Below are 22,804 nucleotides of genomic sequence, written 5' to 3'. Positions count from 1 at the left end.
GAAAGAATAGAGAATGGACATATAAGAAGGGGATTGTTAAGACTGAAGTTGATTATATATTTTATTCTAAATACATGAAAGAAATAATGTGGGGTACAGATGACAGAGTTTTCAGATCATAGAGCAGTATTGGCTAGAATAGGGGAAGACAGTGAAGTAATAAGCAGGGAAAAGGGATAAAGAAATTAACTACAGAGTTTAAAAAAGGATGAAGGAATGACAATAGAGAGACATATTATAGAAATATCATATGACTGTGAGACTGTTTTATAAAAAAATGGACACTGTGGTGAGTAGTATGTAAGGAGAAGTATAAAAATATATTTAGAAGTAGAAAGAATAATAAGAAAAGCAATTAGATGAAATATAAGACAGGTGATCCGTTGTGGTGACCCCTAACTGGGAGAAAGCCAAAAGAAGAAGAAGATAAAGAAACGTTATGGAATTATGTGAAATCTAGAGAAAAAGTCAGTGAGAAAGTAAGGGAAATAGATAAACAGATCCATGAAAAGTATAGAAAAAAAGTAAAAAATGATGTTATATATGCAGTTTTTTTTCTGAAAGAAAAGGAAGATGAGGTTTCCCCTTATTTAGGAAAAAAAGTAAAAATGAGAGAAGAAAGGATGGATGCCATCTTAGATGGCAAAGGAAAAATAAAATACAAGCAAGAAGATGTGTTGCAGTTTTCTAGAAAAAAATGTATTAAAAAAAGGAAGTGGATGAGCAAAAAGAATGGAAAGTGGAAAAAATCTGAAAAGTAATTTTTTTTAGACAATGATATAATAATAGAGGAGATTTAGAAAGTGATAAAAGAAAGTAAGAATGAGTCAGTGCCAGGATTTGTTGGTATTATAAGGACATGAATAAAGATGAAAGAGAAGTTTTTTTTTTTTTATTATTAAATGACTGGATGAAGTGAAGAATAATGGAAGAAGAAATATGTGGTGGAGTGAAAATTGTATTTGTAAAAATGCTGAAATAAAGTATATAAACAATTGGACACTCATAATACTAGGGAATGCTGACTATAAAATGTTTATGAAAATACTACCAAAATGCATGGAGAAAGTATTGGCTGAGGTAGTAGGAAAAGAGATGTATGGTATAAAAGGAAGAGCGGTAAAGTACATGCAAATTATATTAAGAGAAGTAGTAGAAATGATACTGAAAGAAAACACAGAAGTGAGACTGATAGGATGTGACCTAGGTAAAGCATTTAATAAACTGAGCCATGAAGCAATGTGGCAGATTTTAGAGGCATATGATATAGCAAAAAAATATTAATGTAAATGTTATATAAATTCATGGGTGCAAGTTATGATAAATGGATGGATGGGGAATAAGTATAAAGAGAAGAGTAAAACAGATGCCCAGTGAGTATGTGCTTATTTGTGTTAGAAATGAATACAGTAGTACAGGCATGCATATATGAAATGAGGGAGGCAAGATGTGAGATGAAATGAACTGTTACATTACTAATATGTATGGCATATGCAGATGATTTAGTTCTAATAACAAAAAGTAAGGGATGAACAAGTGAGGTTGTAATGAGGATCAAAAAGCTGGTAAAATGCTGGCCTGCAGTTAAACAAAATGAAGTGTAAGGGATTTGATGAGATAAAAAAATAAAAGGAATATGTTTCACAAGAAAGAAAGTAAAGGTGAAGGGAGTGATATTTGGTGAATATGAAAGTGTAATAAATCAACTGAAAGAGCTAATGGAGCAAGTAAAAATGGTTAGCTTGGTGGAAAAGTTTTTACTTATCATTTCAGTAAAAGGCATGTATGCTGAATACTTATGAATTAGGAAAGATAGCATATTTAGGGGGAATATATATGTTTTCCACTCAAATGGGGAAAGAGCTAAAGATGTATTTATTTATTTATGTATTTATTTATTTATTAGCTTCAGTTGGGGCTCAAGGCTGAACCTGCTAAGACAAGGGATAATTTATAATAAAAAGAAGGTAGTTTACATTGTAATAAAATCCAGTGATGCACTTAGCATCTATGCAGTTATTTTGTATAATGAGAAAGGTAAAACAAAGACAAAAAAGAAATGATAGGTAAGATGCTATATGAAAAATACAAAAATGTATGGAAAGAATAACAGGGAAGAGGAAAAAGAAGACATGATATAAGAAAAAGAATATGACAAAAATGAAATTGTGTACATTAAAAGTAAGTGAAGTCAACTGGAGGAGAAAAGAATGATGTAATAGGATTTTTGAAACACATTTTGATGTACCCATGGAAGGAATTAAAAGATGATGAAAAAGGGGGAAAAAACAAGAAAAGGGTTTGAAAATTTTTATGAAGCAGTGGATGTTTTGTGGAGAATTTGATTAGACAAGTTACTGGTGAAAAGGGATATGAAATATACGGTGATGGGGATGAGAAAAATGTATTGTCTGTAGTGATGTTAAACAACAAAACATTTTTTTGTTTTAGTTTGCAAAAACAAAGAATATGGGGAAAGTTTGAAATAAATATAGATGAGAAGGGTTTAAATGCATAAATATGACTATGATATTATATGGGAAGTATGATAAAGTACAGAAATATGAAACTGATAAATTGGATACAGTACTATTTGTGACAGTATGGGTGCTGTGGAAAAAAGATGTAAGAATTTGTTATACAATGAGAAAATGGAAGAGGATGATGCATTAACTGAAATAACAAGATGGATATGGAAGAAAGGGTGGGGATAGAAGGTAAATATGAATTAAAACATAATGAAAGAAATGGAACTGTTTGTTTAAGTTATTCTGTGCTGATAACTTTTAAATAATTATAAGCATGAATGCAAAAAAGTGCTGTAAATATTTTCTATAACATATGAATGTAAATGTTAATAGTGCAACCCTGCTCTTTTCAGTAGGTACAGCCACATAAGCTACCACTAACTCATTCAGATGGGATCTTCTGAGATGAATTCTCAGCTTAATCTAGCAGAAGCATATTGGTGTCAAGCCAGAATGGAAATCAAACCAGAAGTAGATAAAAAACAGGCAGCAACTGAATGTGCCAAAAAACAAAAGAAAGAATATAAGGTAAAGGACCAGATGAGAAGGCAAGAAATGTGGAAAATACATAAATATAGTTGCATGTAAAGAAAACTTCTGGAAGAACTTCATGTTGATCAGGAACAAAGCCGGAATGGTTAAGGAGACGCAAATTCAAACCAAGAGATGAAAGGGTTAATATTCGCTGCACAAGACAGTGGGCTATGTACATGTTGGTTTACAAAGTTCATTGAACATGTTGGAGAAACAGACAAATGTAAGTTTTGCAAAACAGAATTGGAAACTGTTGCACACCTCGTTGCTGGTTGTGACATACTAATGGTGGAAGGACATTATACTGGAAGGCATAATAATGTGGCGAGGGTGCTGCACTGGGGATTGTGCAAACATTTCTGGTATTGAAGTGTCTGGAAAACACTAGAAACATGAGCCACAAAGCATCATAGAAAATGATGAAGTCTACATCACATGGGATCATCCATTACCAACAGTTCAAAAGATAGATGTTAGAAAACCAGATGTAGTGGTCCAAGAAAATAAGACAAAATTTGCATTGATCACTGAAATTGCCACACCCAGTGACTACAGTGTCCTGTGCACAGAGAGACACAAAGTTATAAAATAGCAGGATTTGCAAGCAGAAATGAAAGCAATGTGGAAGCAAGATATCCAGATAGTTCCAATAGTAGTAGGAGCAACAGGTCTTAAAAAAAAGAGTCTATAATCATATTTACATATGCTACCAATACATGTAACTCCATACGAATTACAGAAGGAGTCATTACTGGACACATTGCGGCTGCTGTGAAGAGTGCTTTTGGCTGACTGATCAAAGAGTGAAACAATAATAATTTCATGAACTTTAATCATACTTTGACTTAGGAATGGGGTCCATTCCCGTCAAAGAAGATTTGAAGAAATTAAAAAGAGGGAGAGACTTTATTTTTATAACTCATCCAAAGGATAACACACTGAGGAGTGCAATACCCCCTCTTCATATACTACACTGCAGTGTCAGTGATCATTCTACATGATGTAAGAATAGAACCCACGTCCTGCAGCATTAAAGGTGAATGTGCTACCTGTTGTACACTGACACTAAAATACCAGTTTGCTTTTTGCGTGAAGTATATTGCGATAATAAAAAATTTCTTATAGTCATTTTACTGTGCCATTCTGGTACTGGTCATTCATTCATTGTGTAGTGCAGTTTATTATGTGCTGAGCAGGCTGTATGATGCAGTGAGGAGCAGTGCTCTAATTCTGAATGTAATATATATATATATTTATTTAGTAAGTTTCCTATGTTAACTGAGTAAGTGAATTGATCCAAGGACAGTTTTCAGACATGATTGGGGCCATTTAGGCAAACAGAATGAAAATAACAGAAATTAGGATATAGACATTGTTATAAGAATACAAGAAATTACATTCTATAAACATTATTAACAGATACAATAATGTTTATGTTGATGTTATGTTGTTGATGCATGGCTAGGTTTAAAAAGCCCCATGTGGTCATTAGCGGTCAATAGCCTAGTAAACACCCAAGATGTCAGATTTTTGCAGTATGCTGTCACATGAACTGAACAAAAAAGACTGCAGTGTTTAGTTCAATGCACTAGTTAAACACACGTGGAAAGAAAAACATATACAGATATCAACTGTGTGTGTGTGTGTGTGTGTGTGTGTGTGTGTGTGTGTGTGTGTGTGTGTGTGTGTGTGTGTGTGTGTTTGTAGTGCATGTGAGCGTATTTGTGGGTATGTGTGTATTTTCTAAGTGTTTCTGTGTGTAAATGAAATTAAAACATCTGTGAATCATTCTTTTTTCATTTTATCAGAATTACTCTCAATTCATTTTGGTGCCTTTTATTCAGAAGGCCAAATGCAGGCCACATCCACTCTAAGCTGCATATTCTGAACAACTAAAAAAAGTTGGTTTAGAGATATTTAAACTCCCATTTTTTTCTTTAGTATCACAAAACTAAATGGGAGAGGTCAACATGTAAAACTTTGTATTTTATATTTTTCTGTGAAGGCACTCCCATTACTTTTGTGAAAGTTAATCTGAGTACAGATAACTGTTCACTCTTAACTCTTAGACTTAATGGCTGTGCACTTTTTCCCTTTAACTTTTAATCTATCTCACATGACTCATTTAATTTCACCATCATACAACAATAATTTTGCATTTGAACTTGTTCAATATTCTTTTCTGTTTAATATAAGATGATGGTTGATCAGCACTCTGGCTAAGATGAATAACTGTACTATAAGTGTAAGCATAATTTGAAATTCCATCAAGCAGTAAATACTGACTGTGACAGAAACCACAGAAGCAAGGTAATACATTTCTGAGTATGAAGCAATAGATAACAGTAGCTTTGGTTACTTAAAAAAAAGAGTTTTTTTTCCCCCTGGACCTTTGTCCACTGTATATCTAATTGATGGTTTTACCACCACCCCAGAATTCTATATATAAACCTCTTAGATCATATTACCTCAGGTGTATATAATAACTCATAAGCAATAGTTCCTTTCTCTTCATAGATCTATGTCCTGTGGGTTCTTGCATATAGCAAAGAGTGCTGAGTGTGATGCAGTCACCACAATTTAGGATTGCTTCTTTATCTATTTTTATTCTTTTATATGTTTGCATTTGTCAGTGGTTGTATATTACTTTTTTTGTTTTGCTTTTGCATTTGACTTTTTTTCTAAGTGAAAAGTTGACTATATTTCAGCAAATTGTTTCTGAATCAGATCTATACTATCCTTTGTAAATATTATCCATAGCTATGTGGGGGTGCATACAAATGTGGGTCTCCCTTCTTCTCACTTTATTCATAGATATATATATATATATATATATATATATATATATATATATATATATATATATTTATACACATATATTCTATTAATTGTTAGTAATTTGACTGTGTTGCAAATCCAGCATAGGTTTTATTTTTGATGCATAGGTTTAAGGAAATTTGAACTGTGAGGATTTTGTGAATGATATTGATATTTGATAGCTGTATAGATTTATCACTTCACTATTGCAGTCATTTTGTTAGTGGAAGGCAAATGATATCCTCGCATATCACCAAAACTGTAGTACTCCACTAATTTTATAATTGATGATTGTTTAACCCATTTGTAGATATGAATCATTACTTGTGTGAAGTCTGTGATAATTTGTAAAATTTAACTGCAATTGTTTTGAATTTAGCAGATGTCACATAGGTTATTGCTACAGAATCATTCAAATGGTATTGCAAAGTCATTCTGTCACTAAATCAATGCATTTTAAACATCTGTCAGAATTACTTCCTCTACATTTTCATCACTGTCCTTTATCAGTCCCACTCCTCGCTTATATTTTTGCAATGATGCGTTTCCAGTCATAACTTATTTTATATACTTTCACAGAACATTGGTTCCATATTTAAAGAATAATGGAGAAATAATTCAGCAGAAAAGGGTGCAATACCACAATATATACGCCAAACATTTACCAATAGCAACATTACTAACTATTGAATGATGTTCTTATGATCTCAGTTAAGATTAATTCTGTCTGTACCTGAAATACCATGCTGCTACACTTTACCACCAATGTTCTACCAATAAAAGCAATAGTCAGTGATACCTGTTTAATGCAGATGGAAAATAAAGTTTTCACCTGCACACTGAGTGGGATTCTCCTGTTTGCACAATATTCTGGTTATTGTTCCACACATAAGACCATTTAAATACTGTAGTTTGAATTTAGTCCATGACATATTGTAGTCATTCAATGGTCCTATCCTTTTAAACAACAAATTAAAGGTATAAATGACCTAAAAATGAGCAGTATTATTGATAGTGTGTTTTTTTTTAACTTGCAGAGAAGAAAATCCCGGTACGCTGAATTAGATTTTGAGGTAATTTTTTGTTATTGTTGCTTATAGTATAGCAAAGTTTATTTATAGATAACCTTCTAGTAATGTGCACCAGGGCACAAAAATGTTTTCTAAAACTAGTGTAACATAACAAACCAAAATAATCATAATAATCCAGTTGAAATTTTTAACAGCTGTCACTTGCTTTCATGTTTCTGTTTAAACCTTGCATTACTCACCTCATTTATATAATGGAATTCAATGCAGTATAGTATAATGCTACTAGAAGAAGATAGTATAATGCTACTGTTAATGATAAATATAATATTTGTGTGTTTCTGGTTTTCATTTTAAAACTAATAGCAAAACCAGAAGTGCTGATTTTGATGTTAGTTCATTTTAATATATATACTCTGAAAAGTTGTCATTTAAAAGTAATACACTGGACAAGACTTGGGAGCAGCCTGAGTTGTATATAAGGCCTGTTTGTGGTCTTGAGGGTATGCACAAGGTATTGCTGACTTAAAAACAAGGCTTGCATTGGTAAGCACTACATGATGTGTAGTGCATTTCACTGGAGTACTTCTACATAGAAGTAAATGAGGAAATACAAGTGTTGCGGTTCAGAAACATATCAAATGTATGTTGATCAGGTGGACTGAAGGAGAATAAATTTAAATAGTATGTAGAAAATATCAGAGTACACAGCTAGGAATGGAGAGTCACATCAAAGACTGTATATTTGAACCAGATCCACATACTCCAATCAATACAGGGAACATAAGATCATAGGAAGTTACCATGCAATTGACCCTGAGGCCCTTACAAGCCTAGTCAAAAATTTAACCCATGTTCCAACAAGTCAGCACCCTATGCCACTGTCCAGCAGGGACACAGGTGGAATCCCAGGAGTGTATTTTCTGTTCCCCATCCAGTTATCCAGGTTGCTCATAAAAAGGGTTAAGGAGATACTGTGCTTGACATGGAGAGGGAGTATATTCCAGAAATGGGAGGATTTTCTGGGACACAACTCTGTCCCGCCAACAAGTCCTATTGATGTCACAGACCAGGTTGAGGTCATGTATGCAGGTTACTCGAGTGGAGGCTTGACTTGCAGATATGCAGCAGTCCCATCAGGGTGGGGTCTGAGATTGCTTTGTATGCCAGACAGAGGTCACCTCTGAGGTGTCTGTAGGAGACTGAGTAGAGTGACAGGGCCTTTAGCCTATCTGTGTATGGTAGATGTTTGAGGGCCTGGATTCTCCTGGTGAGGAACCTCTATGGTGTCTCCAGCTGCTACATGTGCTTTGAGAGGTACATCCCAAAAGGGGAATTGTACTCAATAATGGGTCTTATAAGAGAAGAATACAGGGATGTTATGTCCACCTTGTTCCTAGATGAGATACCCTTACTAATGAGGAGGGCCGTGTAGAAAGCTAACCGTACAATGTAGGCAATATGGTGGTCAAAAGTCAGTTTGCTATCAACATAGGTTCCCAAGTCCCTAATGACTGATTGCTTGCTTAGTACTTTATTATCAATGTGATAATCTGTGGTGACATCACTCTCCCCAAAGGAGAAGATGATGCACTTTTTTGGCATTCAGTTTGAGGCCATGTTTCTGGCACCAGTCATTTGTGTGGGTGAAACCCTCTTGCTGGATGTCCACATCACCAGGGGAACTGATGACAGCACCCAGCTTGCAGTCATTTGCAAACTTGGTCAGCTATATCCCACTGGTTTTGGCCTGTACCTCAGAAAAGTATATCCCAAACAGCAGAGGCCCCAATACCGATCTCTGGGGTACACCACTCATTAAGGGTCTACTGCTTGAGGTGGCTTCCTCTATTTTGACTAGGTGGATTCTATCAGTGATCCAAGTTGTTACTCATCTGGTAACATATGGATTGATGCTGAGTTGAGAGAGTTTATCTATTATACCTGAGTGGGGAAAAGTATCAGAGACTTTGGCCAGGTCAAGGTAGGTGGTGTGCACTGTCTTCCCCTCATCCATGGCCTTGGTGACTGTCTCAAAGAAGTCGACCAGATTTAATAGGCATGACCTCCCCTTGACAAAACCAAACTATGTGGGATCAAGTGTCTGGAGTTGCCAATGTCCTTGTTAATGAGGTCCATGATAATCCGCTCCATGGCCTTGCAGATCAGGCTAGTTAGGCTGATGGATCTCTAATTTCCTGGATTGGTGGACACTCCACCTTTGTGCAAAGGGATGACAGTGGCTGTCTTCCACTTGACTGGGAAGAAGCCGGGACTCAGGCTTTGGTTGAATAGGATGCCAAATGGTGCTGCAAGCTCCTGCCAAAGTTCATGTAGGATGCAGAGTGGGATGTTATCGGGTCCCATGAAGGTTGTATTTTTTGCCTTTGAGAGGACAGTGATGACTTGGTCCCTAGACATAAGGGGAGGTTGTCAGGTACTGGGGATGTACTGTTTTACTGATGGGAGGGACAGAGGAGTGAAGTTTTCACTGAACCTGTCTGCCAGCAGGTTGGCTATATCTACAGCATGTGTGTATGTGGTGTCCTTAACCACCAGTTCTGAGCAGATCTGGATGCTTCCCTTGAGGTTATTGTCATATGTGAAGAAAGCCTTAAGATTGTCTTTAGTAGTTGTTGCCAGTTTGGACTCAAAGAGGATTTCAATAGTGCTCTTATTTGCTTGTTCAAGCTAAGGAGAGATTGCTTCCAATTAGGTATCTGCTCCTTCTTGGTCCTGAACAGCATTTTTTTTCCTTTTATTATAGAGTGTATTTATTGCAGATGTCCACCAGACAGGTTTACTCTTCCTTGAGGAAGATGATTTCATCCTGTCAGGTATTCCAGATTCCATGCAGCTACATAAATGCTCATATAGTACTTTGGTGTAGGTTTGGACATCTGTGCCAGTTCCTATGGAGGGGGAGGGATCTGTGAAGCTGTTTATACCTTACCTCAGGAGGTTGTAATCAGCTTTAGAGAAGTAGTTTTGTTTAACCACAGCTAAGGAGGAGTCAGGGGAGATGGTGACTTCCAAAGTGACCGCATTGTGGTCAGATCTTACCAGGAATGATGACACTGTATGGATGCTCCAATGGTTACTCATGTTGGTTAATACCAAGTCCCAGATATTGTCACCTCTTGTGGGGGTGTCGGCCAACTGGTCCAAGGCATTTGCATTGATGAAATCAAAGAATCTCTGGGCATTTGTGTTTTGGCACAAGTATTTCTTCCAGTCTGTGGTTGGATAAAGTCGCCCAGGATCAGGGTAAAGGGTTGAATCATCTTGAATCAAAGTTGACATTTACCACCTAGAAAAAAACTATTCGGCATCATTTGCAATGCTATTCATGAACAAGGCCTAGCTGCCTAATTGCTCACTGATTGTTTTTAAGTAAGTTATGGGTTACTGAGGGCCATCTGTGAGTTGTGCTGACCACATATTGCATATTGAGAAAAGTATGTCTCAACCTATATCCTCAGATGTTACAGTATGAAGTACCTTAGCTGTATGGCCCAGTACACTTTCTAAGAGCCAGTAGGAAATGCTCTGGAGTCTGTTAATAATCATTCTTTTTGACACCTTTATTAAATTTACATATATTTAGTAACAACATATGTGTACATACATTAATAGAAAAAATATATGAAAGACTTTTTTTTTTCATTTTCATGCATTATACATATATGTTTTATTTTATAACAGTTATCATTCACTGCAGCATTACGTAAATTGCTCAAAAGTCCTGCCTTCCATAACACTTTGCTCTCTCTCCTCCTCCTGAACATCATTCTGAAGCTGGGTCTGAAGGGTCTTTACTTTCTTTGGATAGTACAGCCACCACAGTTTAGATCTGTCATAGACTGTGAGAGTATGCTGACACTGTCCCTCTTTTTAAAATGCAGTTAAACATAACCCTCCACATTTGTACAACTTTCTTCTCTCCTAACTTTCAAACTTCCACAGGAATGCCATCTGTCCTCGAATGCTTCCCTATTAATTGACTGTACATACACATTTTCATTTCATGTCATCCTATCTTAGCTATTACTTCTTGAGCCTTATTGTCTGCTAACCTTAGCATACTTAAGTCTTCCATAAACATTTTTTATGCATTTTCTTGTTTTCCACATTCCTGTGCTTTATACAGGTTTTCATAGAATTTCCAAAATATCTCTTAATACTGCTGCGGGGTCTCTGTTTATTTTTCTTGCCACAGTCTCCTACTACTCCCTTATTTTCTGCTTAACACACTCAGCAGGCGTTCCTTTTCTTGTTCTGTAAGATTCCCCATTTCTGCAGTAATTTACCATTTCATTAACTTCCTCAAAGTAATGTCTGTGACTTCTTTCCCATATCTCTTTTCCCTTGTTCTTAATCATATTTTTAAATACCATTTCATTTTAACTCACTCCCTAGCTATCCAGTCTGAAGAAATGTGTATCTTCCCCAGTAACTCTTGAGTCATTTTTCTCTACCCATTCCTTAACTTCCTCTTTTTAATAGATAAGGAGGAAAGGATTTCTGATTCATGTTTCTTTTTTACTTGATTCTCCTGTAAAGTCTAACCTAATTATTATACCTCGGGAAATAATATTTAAGTAACGTCTGGATTCCTGCTAATAAGTTCCCTTCTTTTTTTCCAAATATTCTCATATATTTCTTCCAAAATCTACCTTTTTGTTATATTTTCCTTCTAGGTCTCCCAGAAACTTCTCAATATTGCAGATCAAATGCCAGTCCCTACTCATGAATAATAATTCCTGCTGAAAAACTAATTACCTCTACCAGAATTCTTTTAAGATTCATAATAGCAGTTTTAGGCTGAGTATAAATGCATGCAATTGTAATACTCCTTCCTTTCCATTACCCCTTTATTGCACAAATTTACAGGTATTATATTTCTCCCATTTCTATCACTATTAGAACCCCACTCACAGTCAATATTATTATTATCCCCTTTTCCTTTGCCTTTGATACTCCATCGAATATCCTTGCTGGAATCCTTGTTTTGCCAAATTCACACACTCATTTGTAGCCAAATGTGCCTCATATAATACTGCTATTTTATTAAATCATTCTTGAGGATATTAGACACATTCTTTGATGTACTTGTATAACTCTTTAAGAATCATGTATAGTTTTCCAAGACTCCACAGGAGCTATCCACCTTTTTTGTGTAGTTCTGTGACATCACACTCCTCTTTTCAGTCATAAATGTCATTGATTGTACGCACATTGCAATTTAGACATTATGTGTTCTACATAGTTATCTGTTTAAGAAAGAATTACTATAATTCTTCTGATATTTGATAGGTAATCTGTAATGCAGATAACCACATAAGAATAATACTAATTCATTTTATTGACACTGTACATTGTAATGATATATAAAACCTGTATGACTTCTACTGACACTTTTAGCTCTTAAATTAACATTTAGATTTTATGTATATTAATGTTTAACTCACTGAGTGTGTGTACCTGATATATATTGTAACTCTCCACCTCCTAAAATGTCATGTATACAGGTGATACCAGATTCTCACTTGAGTCATGGCTGCTGACACCAGGGCAGCATTCCCATACTTTACAAGAACATCATAATAATGCTGTTCTTGGCCATACATGCTGCACAACACCATGTATTTGAACTACTCAAGACATGTTTCTGATGGCTTCATAGGTCAGAAGAAGTGCTGCAGTACACTGACAACATGTTATAGAAGATGTCCGCTATGTTTAGCATGTTACATGCCAAATTTGTAAATCTGTCAAAAAGCTGAATTCCCAGGCTGTGGACATGTAATCTTTACCATCTCATTCACCAGCAGCTCAGCAGACTATTGTCCATGGATGAGACTAACAATAATGACTCTGAGGATAGTGGAAATTGACCCCCCCCCCAAACATAGCCCAGGATAACTTGGCACAAGAAAGATTTAAAAGGTAAAACATGAGTATGATGACAGAATCAGAGAAATGATAGTAATACAAAAAGTACAATAGCTGACATGCTGAAAACAGTGGATAATGTGTGTTCCAGTGTACATTCTGTTCATATCGTGCACTGGACGTAATCCAACACGGATGACAGTTGAGTTGTAGCTGAGTTGTGCCACACAGAGGCATTGCCACTTATTTTAATTAAGTGCTTTTGAATCAGTTAATGAAGGAGCTACAGAACTGAGATATTCTGAAGCAGCACTTACTCATACCCTTGTTCATCATCTGCTGCAGATGATAACTTGCACATCTTTGTCAGCATACAGCCACAAAACTATGTTTCATGTATTTTTTTGAGTAATTTATTTGGAATTCTAGAATAAAGACAGAATGAGTTAAACTCTCCATTTTGTGTACACTGTTAGCTTTGTTGTTCTTTTATGCTATCTAATAGTATTGAATGATATACAATTAGCTTATTATCACATCTGTCATGTAAGGACTTCTTCTGCGGATGGTGTTTCTTTTCCAGTACATGGAAGTACCAGTATACTGTATTAATGATATTATTTTTGCTGTACATAGATATATGCAAAAAACATTGGCAGTATGCATTAATTATGTGGCTGTCATTATTGTTTCTAGAGTTTTTCATTTCTCCATGTCTTTTGGGTTTCTAATAGCATGATGGGAATGGGCCACATTTCTAAGTCAAAGTATGATTAAAGTTCATGAAATTAGTATTGTTTCACTCTTTGATGTCAGCCAAAAGTGCTCTTCGCAGAACCTGCAATGTGTCCATTAACAATTCTTCCTGCAATTCGTGTGGTGTTACATGAATTGGTAACATATCTAAATATGATTGTAAATTATTTTTTATAAGACCCCGTTGCTCCTACTACTATTGGAACTGTCTGGGTATCTTTCTTCCACATGGCCCTCATTTCTGCCTGTAAATCCAGGTATTTTATGACTTTGTGTCTCCCTGTACGCAAGATGCTGTAGTCACTGGGTGTGGCATTTTCAATGATCAGTGCTTCTTTTGTTTTCTTTTCTTGGACCACTATATCCGGTCTTCTAGCATCCGTCTTTTGAACTGCTGTTATTGGGTGATCCCATGTGATATAAACTTCATCATTTTCTATGATTCTTTGTGGCTCATGTTTCCAATGTTTTTCAGCCACTTTGATAACATAATGTTTGCACAATCTCCAGTGTAACAGTCTCGGCACATTATTATGCCTTTCAGTATGCAGTCCCTCTGCCATTAGTGCATCGCAACCAGCAACAAGGTGTGTGACTGATTCCAATTTGATTTTACAAAACCTACATATGTCGGTTTCTCCCACATGTTCAATGGACTTTGTAAACCAGCATGTATGGAGCCTACTATCTTGGGCTGCCAGTATTAACCTTTCATTTCTTGGTTTGAATTCGCCTCTCCTTAACCATTCCTGTGTTCATTCTTGATCAACATCAGGCTCTTCCAGAAGTTTTCTATACTTGCAACTGTATTTATGTTTTTTCCACATTTCTTGCCCTCTCACCTGGTCCTTCACGTTATATTCTTTCTTTTGTTTTTTTGCACATTCAGTTGCTGCCTGGTTTTTATCCACTTCTGGTTTGATTTCCATTCCTGCTTGACGTGGATACGCTTCTGCTAAATTAAGCAGAGACATCATCTTAGATTTATTCTCCTCATGTTTCAAAACTTTCACTACATTTGGATCTTGTGAGGTCAGTAAATATGTGTGGAGTCCCACGATTGCAGTTCTATACATGTAATCAGTTTCAAGGAGGCCCATCCATTCTTCAGAATGGGGAATATATAATCTTGGTATACACTGATTTTTATAAATTATTTGGTAAGCATGAAGCATACTTCTTGTTTTAATAGCCAATCTATCCAACACTTCTGGGGCCAGTCAATCATTCCAAAACTATAACTTAGGACAGAAATAGCAAATTGATTTATAGCTTGGATCTTGTTCCTAGATGTCAGTGCTGTTTTCAGGATTAATTTAAGTCTTCTAAAAAAGTACTCCTTACTGAATTTTATTCGCATTTATTCATGTTTTATTGCTGATCCTTCATCAATTTCCAAGTATTTATACACTCCCTCTTGCTCAAGTTCTTTTATATCACATTCTTGTCCAAAACTGATGTTTTTCTGATGCTGCAGTTTTCCTTTTTTAAAGGTTGCTTTTGCACATTTATCAAGACCAAATGACATTCCAGTATCATCTGAAAAAGTTTTGACAACCTTCAGCTGTGCTTTCAGTTCCTTATCTTATGAGCTATACAGTTGTAAATCATCAACAAAGAGAAGATGAGAAGTCATTAGACTTTGTTGTTTTCTAGGAGCCAAATTGTAGCCATGGCCTAAGCTGTTAAGTAAACAGCTTAATGGATTAATGGCAAGGCAGAATAGCAACGGTGACAAAGAGTCACCCTGCAATATCCCCCTTTGAATTTTTATCCCTGGGATAATAATCTGTCCTTTATCATGGCTTTATTGCAAAGTGGTCTGCCACTGTTTCATAGTTACTGTAATGTAGTCAATCAGTGTAGGGTGTATCTTATACATTTTTAAGCACTCTTTTACCCATGAATATGGGATACTATCACATGTTTTTTTGTAGTCAATCCATGCCATAATTCTTCCCCTTTTTACAGTTCTCCACTATAAGTTTGTTGAACAACAAATGATCCTTTGTTCCATATGACTTTCCTTTATTGCCCTTTTGTTCTACTGCCATAATTGAGTTTTCTTCTAAATGACTATAAACTCTGTCTCCGTTAATTCCCGTGTATAGTTTATATGTCGTTGGAAGACAAGTTATCGGTCCATAATTTTTAGGGTAGCTTGTGGCGCATTGTTTTTCCTGTTGTTAACCAGTGCGGTGTGTGTTCAGCATGCACAAATAAATAGTTCTTACTCATGGCTAAATCCCTGTGCAAAGAAGTTAATACTTTAAGCCAAAAGTTAGGTACTGCATCTGGGCCTGGGGATTTCCAGTTAGAGGCTTTTCTCAACTTTGTTTCAATCTCACTGGCTGTTATTTCATCCCATTTCACATCCTCTACCTTTAAACTTCTTATTCTTTCTTTTACTTCTTCTATCCACTGAGCATCTTTGTTATGTTCCGCAGAATCTTCATAGATACTTCTCCAAAATGTATCTACTTCCTCTTTTTTGGTGGTCTTTCAATTCCTTTTACCTTATTTCCTAATTCTTTATAAAAAAATTTTGGGTTATCAATACATTGCTTATTTTTTGCTTTTCCCTTATATTTATTATTATATCTTCTAAGTTTTGAAATTTTTAGCTTGTTATCTCCAATAGTGCATAATAGATCCTGGTCTGTTCTAATAATGCGCATTGCTTTTATCACATCTATTTTTCTTAGTATTTTTGTTAATCTATTCCCTCTTCTATAATCTTCTAACAATTACACTATTTGTCTTATCTGCTTTATAGTTTTCTCTATTTGATATTTCCATGATGGTTTTCGCTTTCACCCCCTCTATTCCCTTGCTACCTGTGTTCCTGTGGTAGAACTTTATCAGTTATTAATTTAGCAGTATAGTAGTATATTCTGTTTACTTCTGTTATATTGCATGGATCTCTATGGACAGTCCTAATTACTGTGTTCATTTGTTTTATCAAACTTAGGTTCATAGGTTCATAGGTTCATACTAGGCTATCTGCCCGAGGGCATTTACAAGCCTAGCCCATCGTTTTGTGGCTTACGCCACCCCTTTAGTATGGGGAACTATACCCATTATTTTGCTGTGCCTCTGTCGAGCAGTGACACTGAGGTAATCCCTGGGGTATATCTGCGATCTCCCATCCATTGGTCAAGATTTCTCTTGAACAAGGCCAGCGAGGTGCTCTGCCTCACATGTACCGGGATTTTGTTCCACAGCATAGGGAGTCTTTGGGTGATGAATCTATCCCTCCAGCACATCCTATTAATAGCCGTGTCAAGGTTTAAGTCTCCCGCCTTGTGGATCTGATGGATCTAGATTTTTTGGGGTGAAGCATATTCATCAAATCTGAGTTTGACATGGCCTTGTATGTTAGGCAAAGGTCACCTCTGAGCAGCGGTAAGCGACTGAATAGAGCTGGAGTTCTTCAGTCGGGCAGCATAGGACAGATTTTTGAGACCCTTTATCCTTTTGGTGAGGAACTTTAGTGGCCTCTCCAGCTGCTGCAAGTGTCGGGTCAGATACATTCCGAATGGGGCATTGTACTCAATCATTGGTCTGATGAGTGATAAGTAAAGGGAGACTATAACCTCCCCTTGATCTAGATGAGAATCCCTTCATGATAAGGTGGGCAATGTAGAAGGTCTTCCTAACTACTTTAGCTACATGGGTGTCGAATGACAGACTACTATCAACCTGGGTCCCCAGGTCCCTGATAACTTCTTCTGTGCTCAGTGGATTGCCACCTATTTGGTAGCTAGGGGTAACCTTGTTTTTCCCGAAGGGTATGACTATGCATTTTTTGGCATTTAACTTTAGGCCGTGGCTCTGGCACCAGTTATCCGCTTCTGTGAGACCCTTCTGAAGGATATCTGTGTCAGATGTGTTTTCTACTATGGCGCCCAGTTTGCAGTCATCTGCAAAGTTTGTCAGGGATAACCCTCCTGTGTTTGCTTGTACTGGAAAAGTAGATGCCAAACAAGAGTGGGCCCAGGACTGAGCCCTGTGGGACACCACTTGTGACAGGCTTTGAGTCTGACATGGCGCCAGCAACTCTGACCCTGTGGGTTCTGTCACCCAGAGCCAGTTTGCACCCCATCTTGTGATGTATAGGTTGACATTTAAGCTGATGAGTTTTTCAATGATACCCGAGTGGGGTATTGTATCAAGGCCTTAGCCAGATCGAGGTAGGCTGTATGGACTGCCTTTCCCTCATCAATGGCTTTGGTGACTGTTTCGAAAAAGTCAACCAAGTTTAAAAGGCATGATCTGCCTTTGACAAAGCCAAACTGGGTTGGATCCAAAGTCTGCAAATTCCCTATGTCTTTATTTATGAGGTCCATTATGATCCTCTCCATGGCTTTGCAGATAAGGCTTGTCAAGCTAATGGGGCGGTAATTTCCAGGGTCGGTGGAGGCACCGCCTTTGTGAAGTGGTACCACAGTTGCAGTGCGCCACTCCCTGGGTACGTATGCAGAGGTAAGACTATGATTAAACAGCTGTCCTAGCTGTGGGTTTAATTCCTCATTGAGTTCATGGAGCACACAGCTGGGGACACCATCAGGTCCCATGGATGCTGTGTTTTTGCTTTGGAGAGAGCAGTTCTCACTTGGGCGCTGGAGATGTTTGGGGCTGCAATCGTTTGGTATAGATATCTCTCCTTTTGGGGAGGGGCAGAAGTTTGCACTGAACCTGTCAGCCAGTATGTTGGCAATGTCTGTAGGATCAGTAATCTTCACATCATTTTGAACTAGTTTGAGCATATCTGGGAGTTTCCTCCCAGGTTTCTAACATAGCTAAAGAAGGCCTTATGATTGTCTTTTGAGTCTTTAGCTATTTTTCTCTCTAAATTTGCTTTGGATGATTTTATGAGAGCTCTTAGTTTTTACTTATAGTGATCAAGGGTGTCTTACCTTTTAAGGATTTTGCTCTATCTTGTAGTAGCTTCCTCCTTTGTTGTAGAGTTTGTTTATGGCTGGGGTCCACCAGACTGGATGCTTGCCTTTGGTACAAAGAGTCTTTGTTTTGCTTGGGATTGCCTTATCCATGCAGTCCTGCAGGTGCTGGTAGAAGGCATTTGTAAGTGATTCAGCGGCTTGAGTACTGTTTTCTGCTGGCTTGGGGCCTTAAAGGAGACCACACTAGTCTTTAGAAGTGTGAAGTCGGCTTTTGAGAAGTTCTTTACTGTGGTCTTTTATTTCAGGTGGGGTGGGATGAGGACCTCCAGCGAGATTAGTTTGTGGTCTGATCTCACCAGTGAGGGGTACACCTCCGTGTTGAACATTGTGCTCCCATGTTCGTGATGATGAGATCAAGTATGTTATCTCCTTGTGGGATGGTGACTAGTTGTTCCATGGCATTTGAGTTTATGAATTCCAGGAACTTTTGGGCTAGGGGTGTTTGGGCTTGAGTAGTGATCCCAGTCTATATTAGGGTAATTGAAGTCACCTAGTATGATGGTGTTTGGTGATACATTTATCCCCTCTAGTGTTTTCAGGAAGGCCATGTGAGGTTCCTGAGTTTGTGAGGGTGGCCTGTAACATGCTACAATTTGCAGAGCAGTCTTGCCTATGGTTAATTGCACCTGGATGGTCTCCGATGCATCGTGCGTTGCCACCAGTCTTGAGGTGTGGGTGTCCTTGATGAATATGGATACCCCCCTCCTTTCTTGGTATTGTCCAGATTTTGGGGCCGGAACGCATGATATGAGGTGAAACCTGATAGCGCTGGGGTGCTCTCAGGAGCCTTGAACCAGGTTTCTGTCACAGCACAGACATCGATGTTCTCCATACTGAGAAGGGCCTCGAGTCGTGCATTTTGAGATTTAGACTTCTGGCATTGAGCAGTATTACCCTTAGTTTTTTCCTTTTTGTGTTCTAGGGTGGTAGGTTTAGAATTTGAGCCTTGCCTAAAAGGCACTATGGGGTGGCAAGAGCCTTGCCAATATCCGAATCCCAGGGTGACAGGTGCAAGCCGTCCCTTGCAAGCAGCGTGGCTTGTCCAGCATGTCATCCCAGGCAGACAGACACTGGATCCCCTTTGAATGACACCAGTGTTTAAGCCAATTGTTAAAGCCGATCATCTTATCTCCGTATTGTGGCATCATTCTTGGTGAAGGTAGATACTGCTCAAGGTCAGGGTCATACCTGCCTGGGCTACATAATCAGAGAGCTCCCTAATGTCTCTTTTCATGTAGTCCAAGGAGGTATGCCTCAGGTCGCTTACACCAGCGTGGACAATGACTGAGTCATATTTGTACCTGCTGTTGAGAGACCTGAGTGCTTGCGTTATGTGGCGGATTCTAGCGCCCGACAGGCAGCTTACTGTGACCTTCTCCTTACTCAGTCTGGTGAGCTGGACGCCAGTGTGTCTGACTATGGAGTCACCAATGACTAGTGTGTCTGGCATTGTGTTTGGCCTTAAGGGCTGTGACTGTTTGACACTCTGACTGTGAGGTCTATGTGTTGCAGGTGTTGTGTTCTGAGGTGGTGGTTGTTTGGGTGTCTGCTTTGGTGGCCTCTGCTGTTTTGGTAGATTTTTGATCAGAGCCTCGAGTATGTCTTTGTGTGTTTATGTGTATGATTTGAGGTTGTAATGGTACTATGTGAGACTGGGTCTATAGTGTGTGTGGTAACCTTCTCCTCCTGACTGGTCTTGCCAGTCCTATGTTGAGAGAGCTCAGCCTCCAGTTTGGCCGTATAGTTGCATCTCTCGCATGTATTTGTGTTTTGTGGGAGGAGGAGAGGGTTGTCTGTGTACATGAGGCAATTGTAACATTGCCTCAATATTCCCAGGTTCACCAGCTGAGCAGGAGAGGACACTAGCAACTGATCCTCGACATGCTAGAAGGAATAGACAAAAAACTTTAAAAAGATTCCGGGACGTGGGTGACCGAAATGGGGTTGCCTTTTGGGGTACTATCTATGACAAGAGTGCCGTATCAAGGTAATAAGTACTGTAGGAGCAAGTGCTACGTTTAACAGATAGAGAATAGTCTACTTGGAGTCAAGTAGAGATGATCTTTTTAATTATAGGATACGCTGATTAGATCAGTAGTATAGTTCGAGGAAGGTAGTTTTAAGGAAAATTTGAAGAGTGGACTTTAGGTAGCCGAATAGTTTAAACCTGCTTAACCGGGCGCTGCCCTAGTGTGCAACGGTAGCAACTCCGCGCTAAATCGGGCTAAATCGCGGTAATGCGCGCTAAAGCGTGCTTTATAGCAGGGGGCTGGAAAAGACAGGAAATTACCCAAAATGGCCAATAAACTACAAGTTACTGCCTTAAACCACTCCTCTGAGGACAAATGAAGGAGTTATGGAAATGACCCCTAGTGGCCAATAAAACTACAGTTTCAAGTCAGTAACCACCTCTACGGGGGGCAGGGAAGCTGCTCAATGTTAGTCACTGCCACTGATGAACACAGAGACCCTCCTTCAGCCCAAGCAAAAATGGCCTCACAGAAACTTTCAAACAGTTCAGGAACAGCAAGCCTGTAACTGAACTTTTTTAACTCTCAGAAAGTGGGAAAAAAGCAAGATTTTTTTTTTTGTTTTTGTTTTTTACAGAGATAGCAGAGGTTCACAAGTAACTTCTGACTTTTGGGGTTTTATTAACTTTCTGCAGTCTATTTCTCTCATTGACATTGATATATATGTCTTTGTCTATTAAATCAAGCAACTCTTCTCGTAACTCATTTTCTTCCATACTGAGGGCACATCCCTTGTTTTCCGTTTCCTGCGGGCATTCTATAGAAAGTTCTATAGCATCTTCCTGTGGCTCATTCTCTTCAATTTCATCCTGTATCATCTGTTGTTCTGTCATATGGGAACTTACTGGCCTATCACTCCTCAACATTGACTGCATCAGAGTTTATACAGTTTCCCGTTCCTTTCATTGCTGTCTAGCTTCAAGTGATCATTTATACTGGTTTCCTGTGGAAGGCTCCTGTTCCACTGGTTTCCCCTTAATTTGGATGCCCATTGATCTATCCTGTTGTGGTGCTTTCTGCATTTGATTTTCTACACTGAATCCTTCCCTTTGCAGCTGTTCCATTACGTCAGTTTCTATTTCTTTGACCTCTCCATTACTAATGTCTTTTTATTTTTCCTCTTAGTCTTCTTATTTTTGTATTGTAAAGTTTTCCATATCCAGATTCCTTTGCCTGGGTTTTTCTTCAAATACCTTTGGTGCTGCTCTTTTTGTATTAGTTAGTTTTGCTTTCTCCTTTTCATAAATATTACACCATATTAAATCTCTTTCCGCTCCCATGTCCATATTTCTTCTTCTATGTCTCCTGATCTTCTTGCGTTTCCCTATTCTGAGGACTCACTCTATCAATGCTATGATGTAGTCTGTTTTAGACTTTCTACATTAAATCCTTCACTTCACAGGCACTCCATAACTTTAGCATATTAAAATTGGGTGTATGTGAAAACTTTTCTATGATTCTTTGTGGCTCATGTTTCCAATGTTTTTCAGCCACTTTGATAACATAATGTTTGCACAATCTCCAGTGTAACAGTCTCGGCACATTATTATGCCTTTCAGTATGCAGTCCCTCTGCCATTAGTGCATTGCAACCAGCAACAAGGTGTGTGACTGATTCCAATTTGATTTTACAAAACCTACATATGTCTGTTTCTCCCACATGTTCAATGGACTTTGTAAACCAGCATGTATGGAGCCCACTATCTTGGGCTGCCAGTATTAACCTTTCATTTCTTGGTTTGAATTCGCCTCTCCTTAACCATTCCTGTGTTCATTCTTGATCAACATCAGGCTCTTCTAGAAGTTTTCTATACTTGCAACTGTATTTATGTTTTTTCCACATTTCTTGCCCTCTCACCTGGTCCTTCACGTTATATTCTTTCTTTTGTTTTTTTGCACATTCAGTTGCTGCCTGGTTTTTATCCACTTCTGGTTTGATTTCCATTCCTGCTTGACGTGGATACGCTTCTGCTAAATTAAGCAGAGACATCATCTTAGATTTATTCTCCTCATGTTTCAAAACTTTCACTACATTTGGATCTTGTGAGGTCAGTAAATATATGTGGAGTCCCACGATTGCAGTTCTATACATGTAATCAGTTTCAAGGAGGCCCATCCATTCTTCAGAATGGGGAATATATAATCTTGGTATACACTGATTTTTATAAATCATTTGGTAAGCATGAAGCATACTTCTTGTTTTAATAGCCAATCTATCCAACACTTCTGGGGCCAGTCAATCATTCCAAAACT

At 38.0% G+C, this 22,804-nt stretch overlaps 1 protein-coding gene across 9 annotated transcripts in view; it reads left to right on the top strand.

The window, feature by feature from the left end:
• Window positions 1–22,804, top strand: part of ADGRB1 (adhesion G protein-coupled receptor B1) — a 4,264,735-nt gene that overhangs the window by 4,172,220 nt on the left and 69,711 nt on the right. For 8 of the 9 annotated variants that reach the window (XM_044067288.1, XM_044067286.1, XM_044067290.1 and 5 more), the window contains one exon: window positions 6,917–6,952. The exons of the other annotated variant lie outside the window; for it this stretch is intronic. In XM_044067288.1, the coding sequence (XP_043923223.1) occupies window positions 6,917–6,952 (36 nt within the window). The remainder of the gene's footprint in view (window positions 1–6,916; window positions 6,953–22,804) is intronic. 9 annotated transcript variants of the gene reach the window in all.

The sequence above is a fragment of the Protopterus annectens genome, chromosome 3.part1 (assembly GCF_019279795.1).
Source record: "Protopterus annectens isolate FY-2018-M chromosome 3.part1, PAN1.0, whole genome shotgun sequence".
Classification (NCBI taxonomy): Eukaryota; Metazoa; Chordata; order Ceratodontiformes; family Protopteridae; genus Protopterus; species Protopterus annectens.
This window is presented reverse-complemented; position numbering and strand designations above follow the sequence as displayed.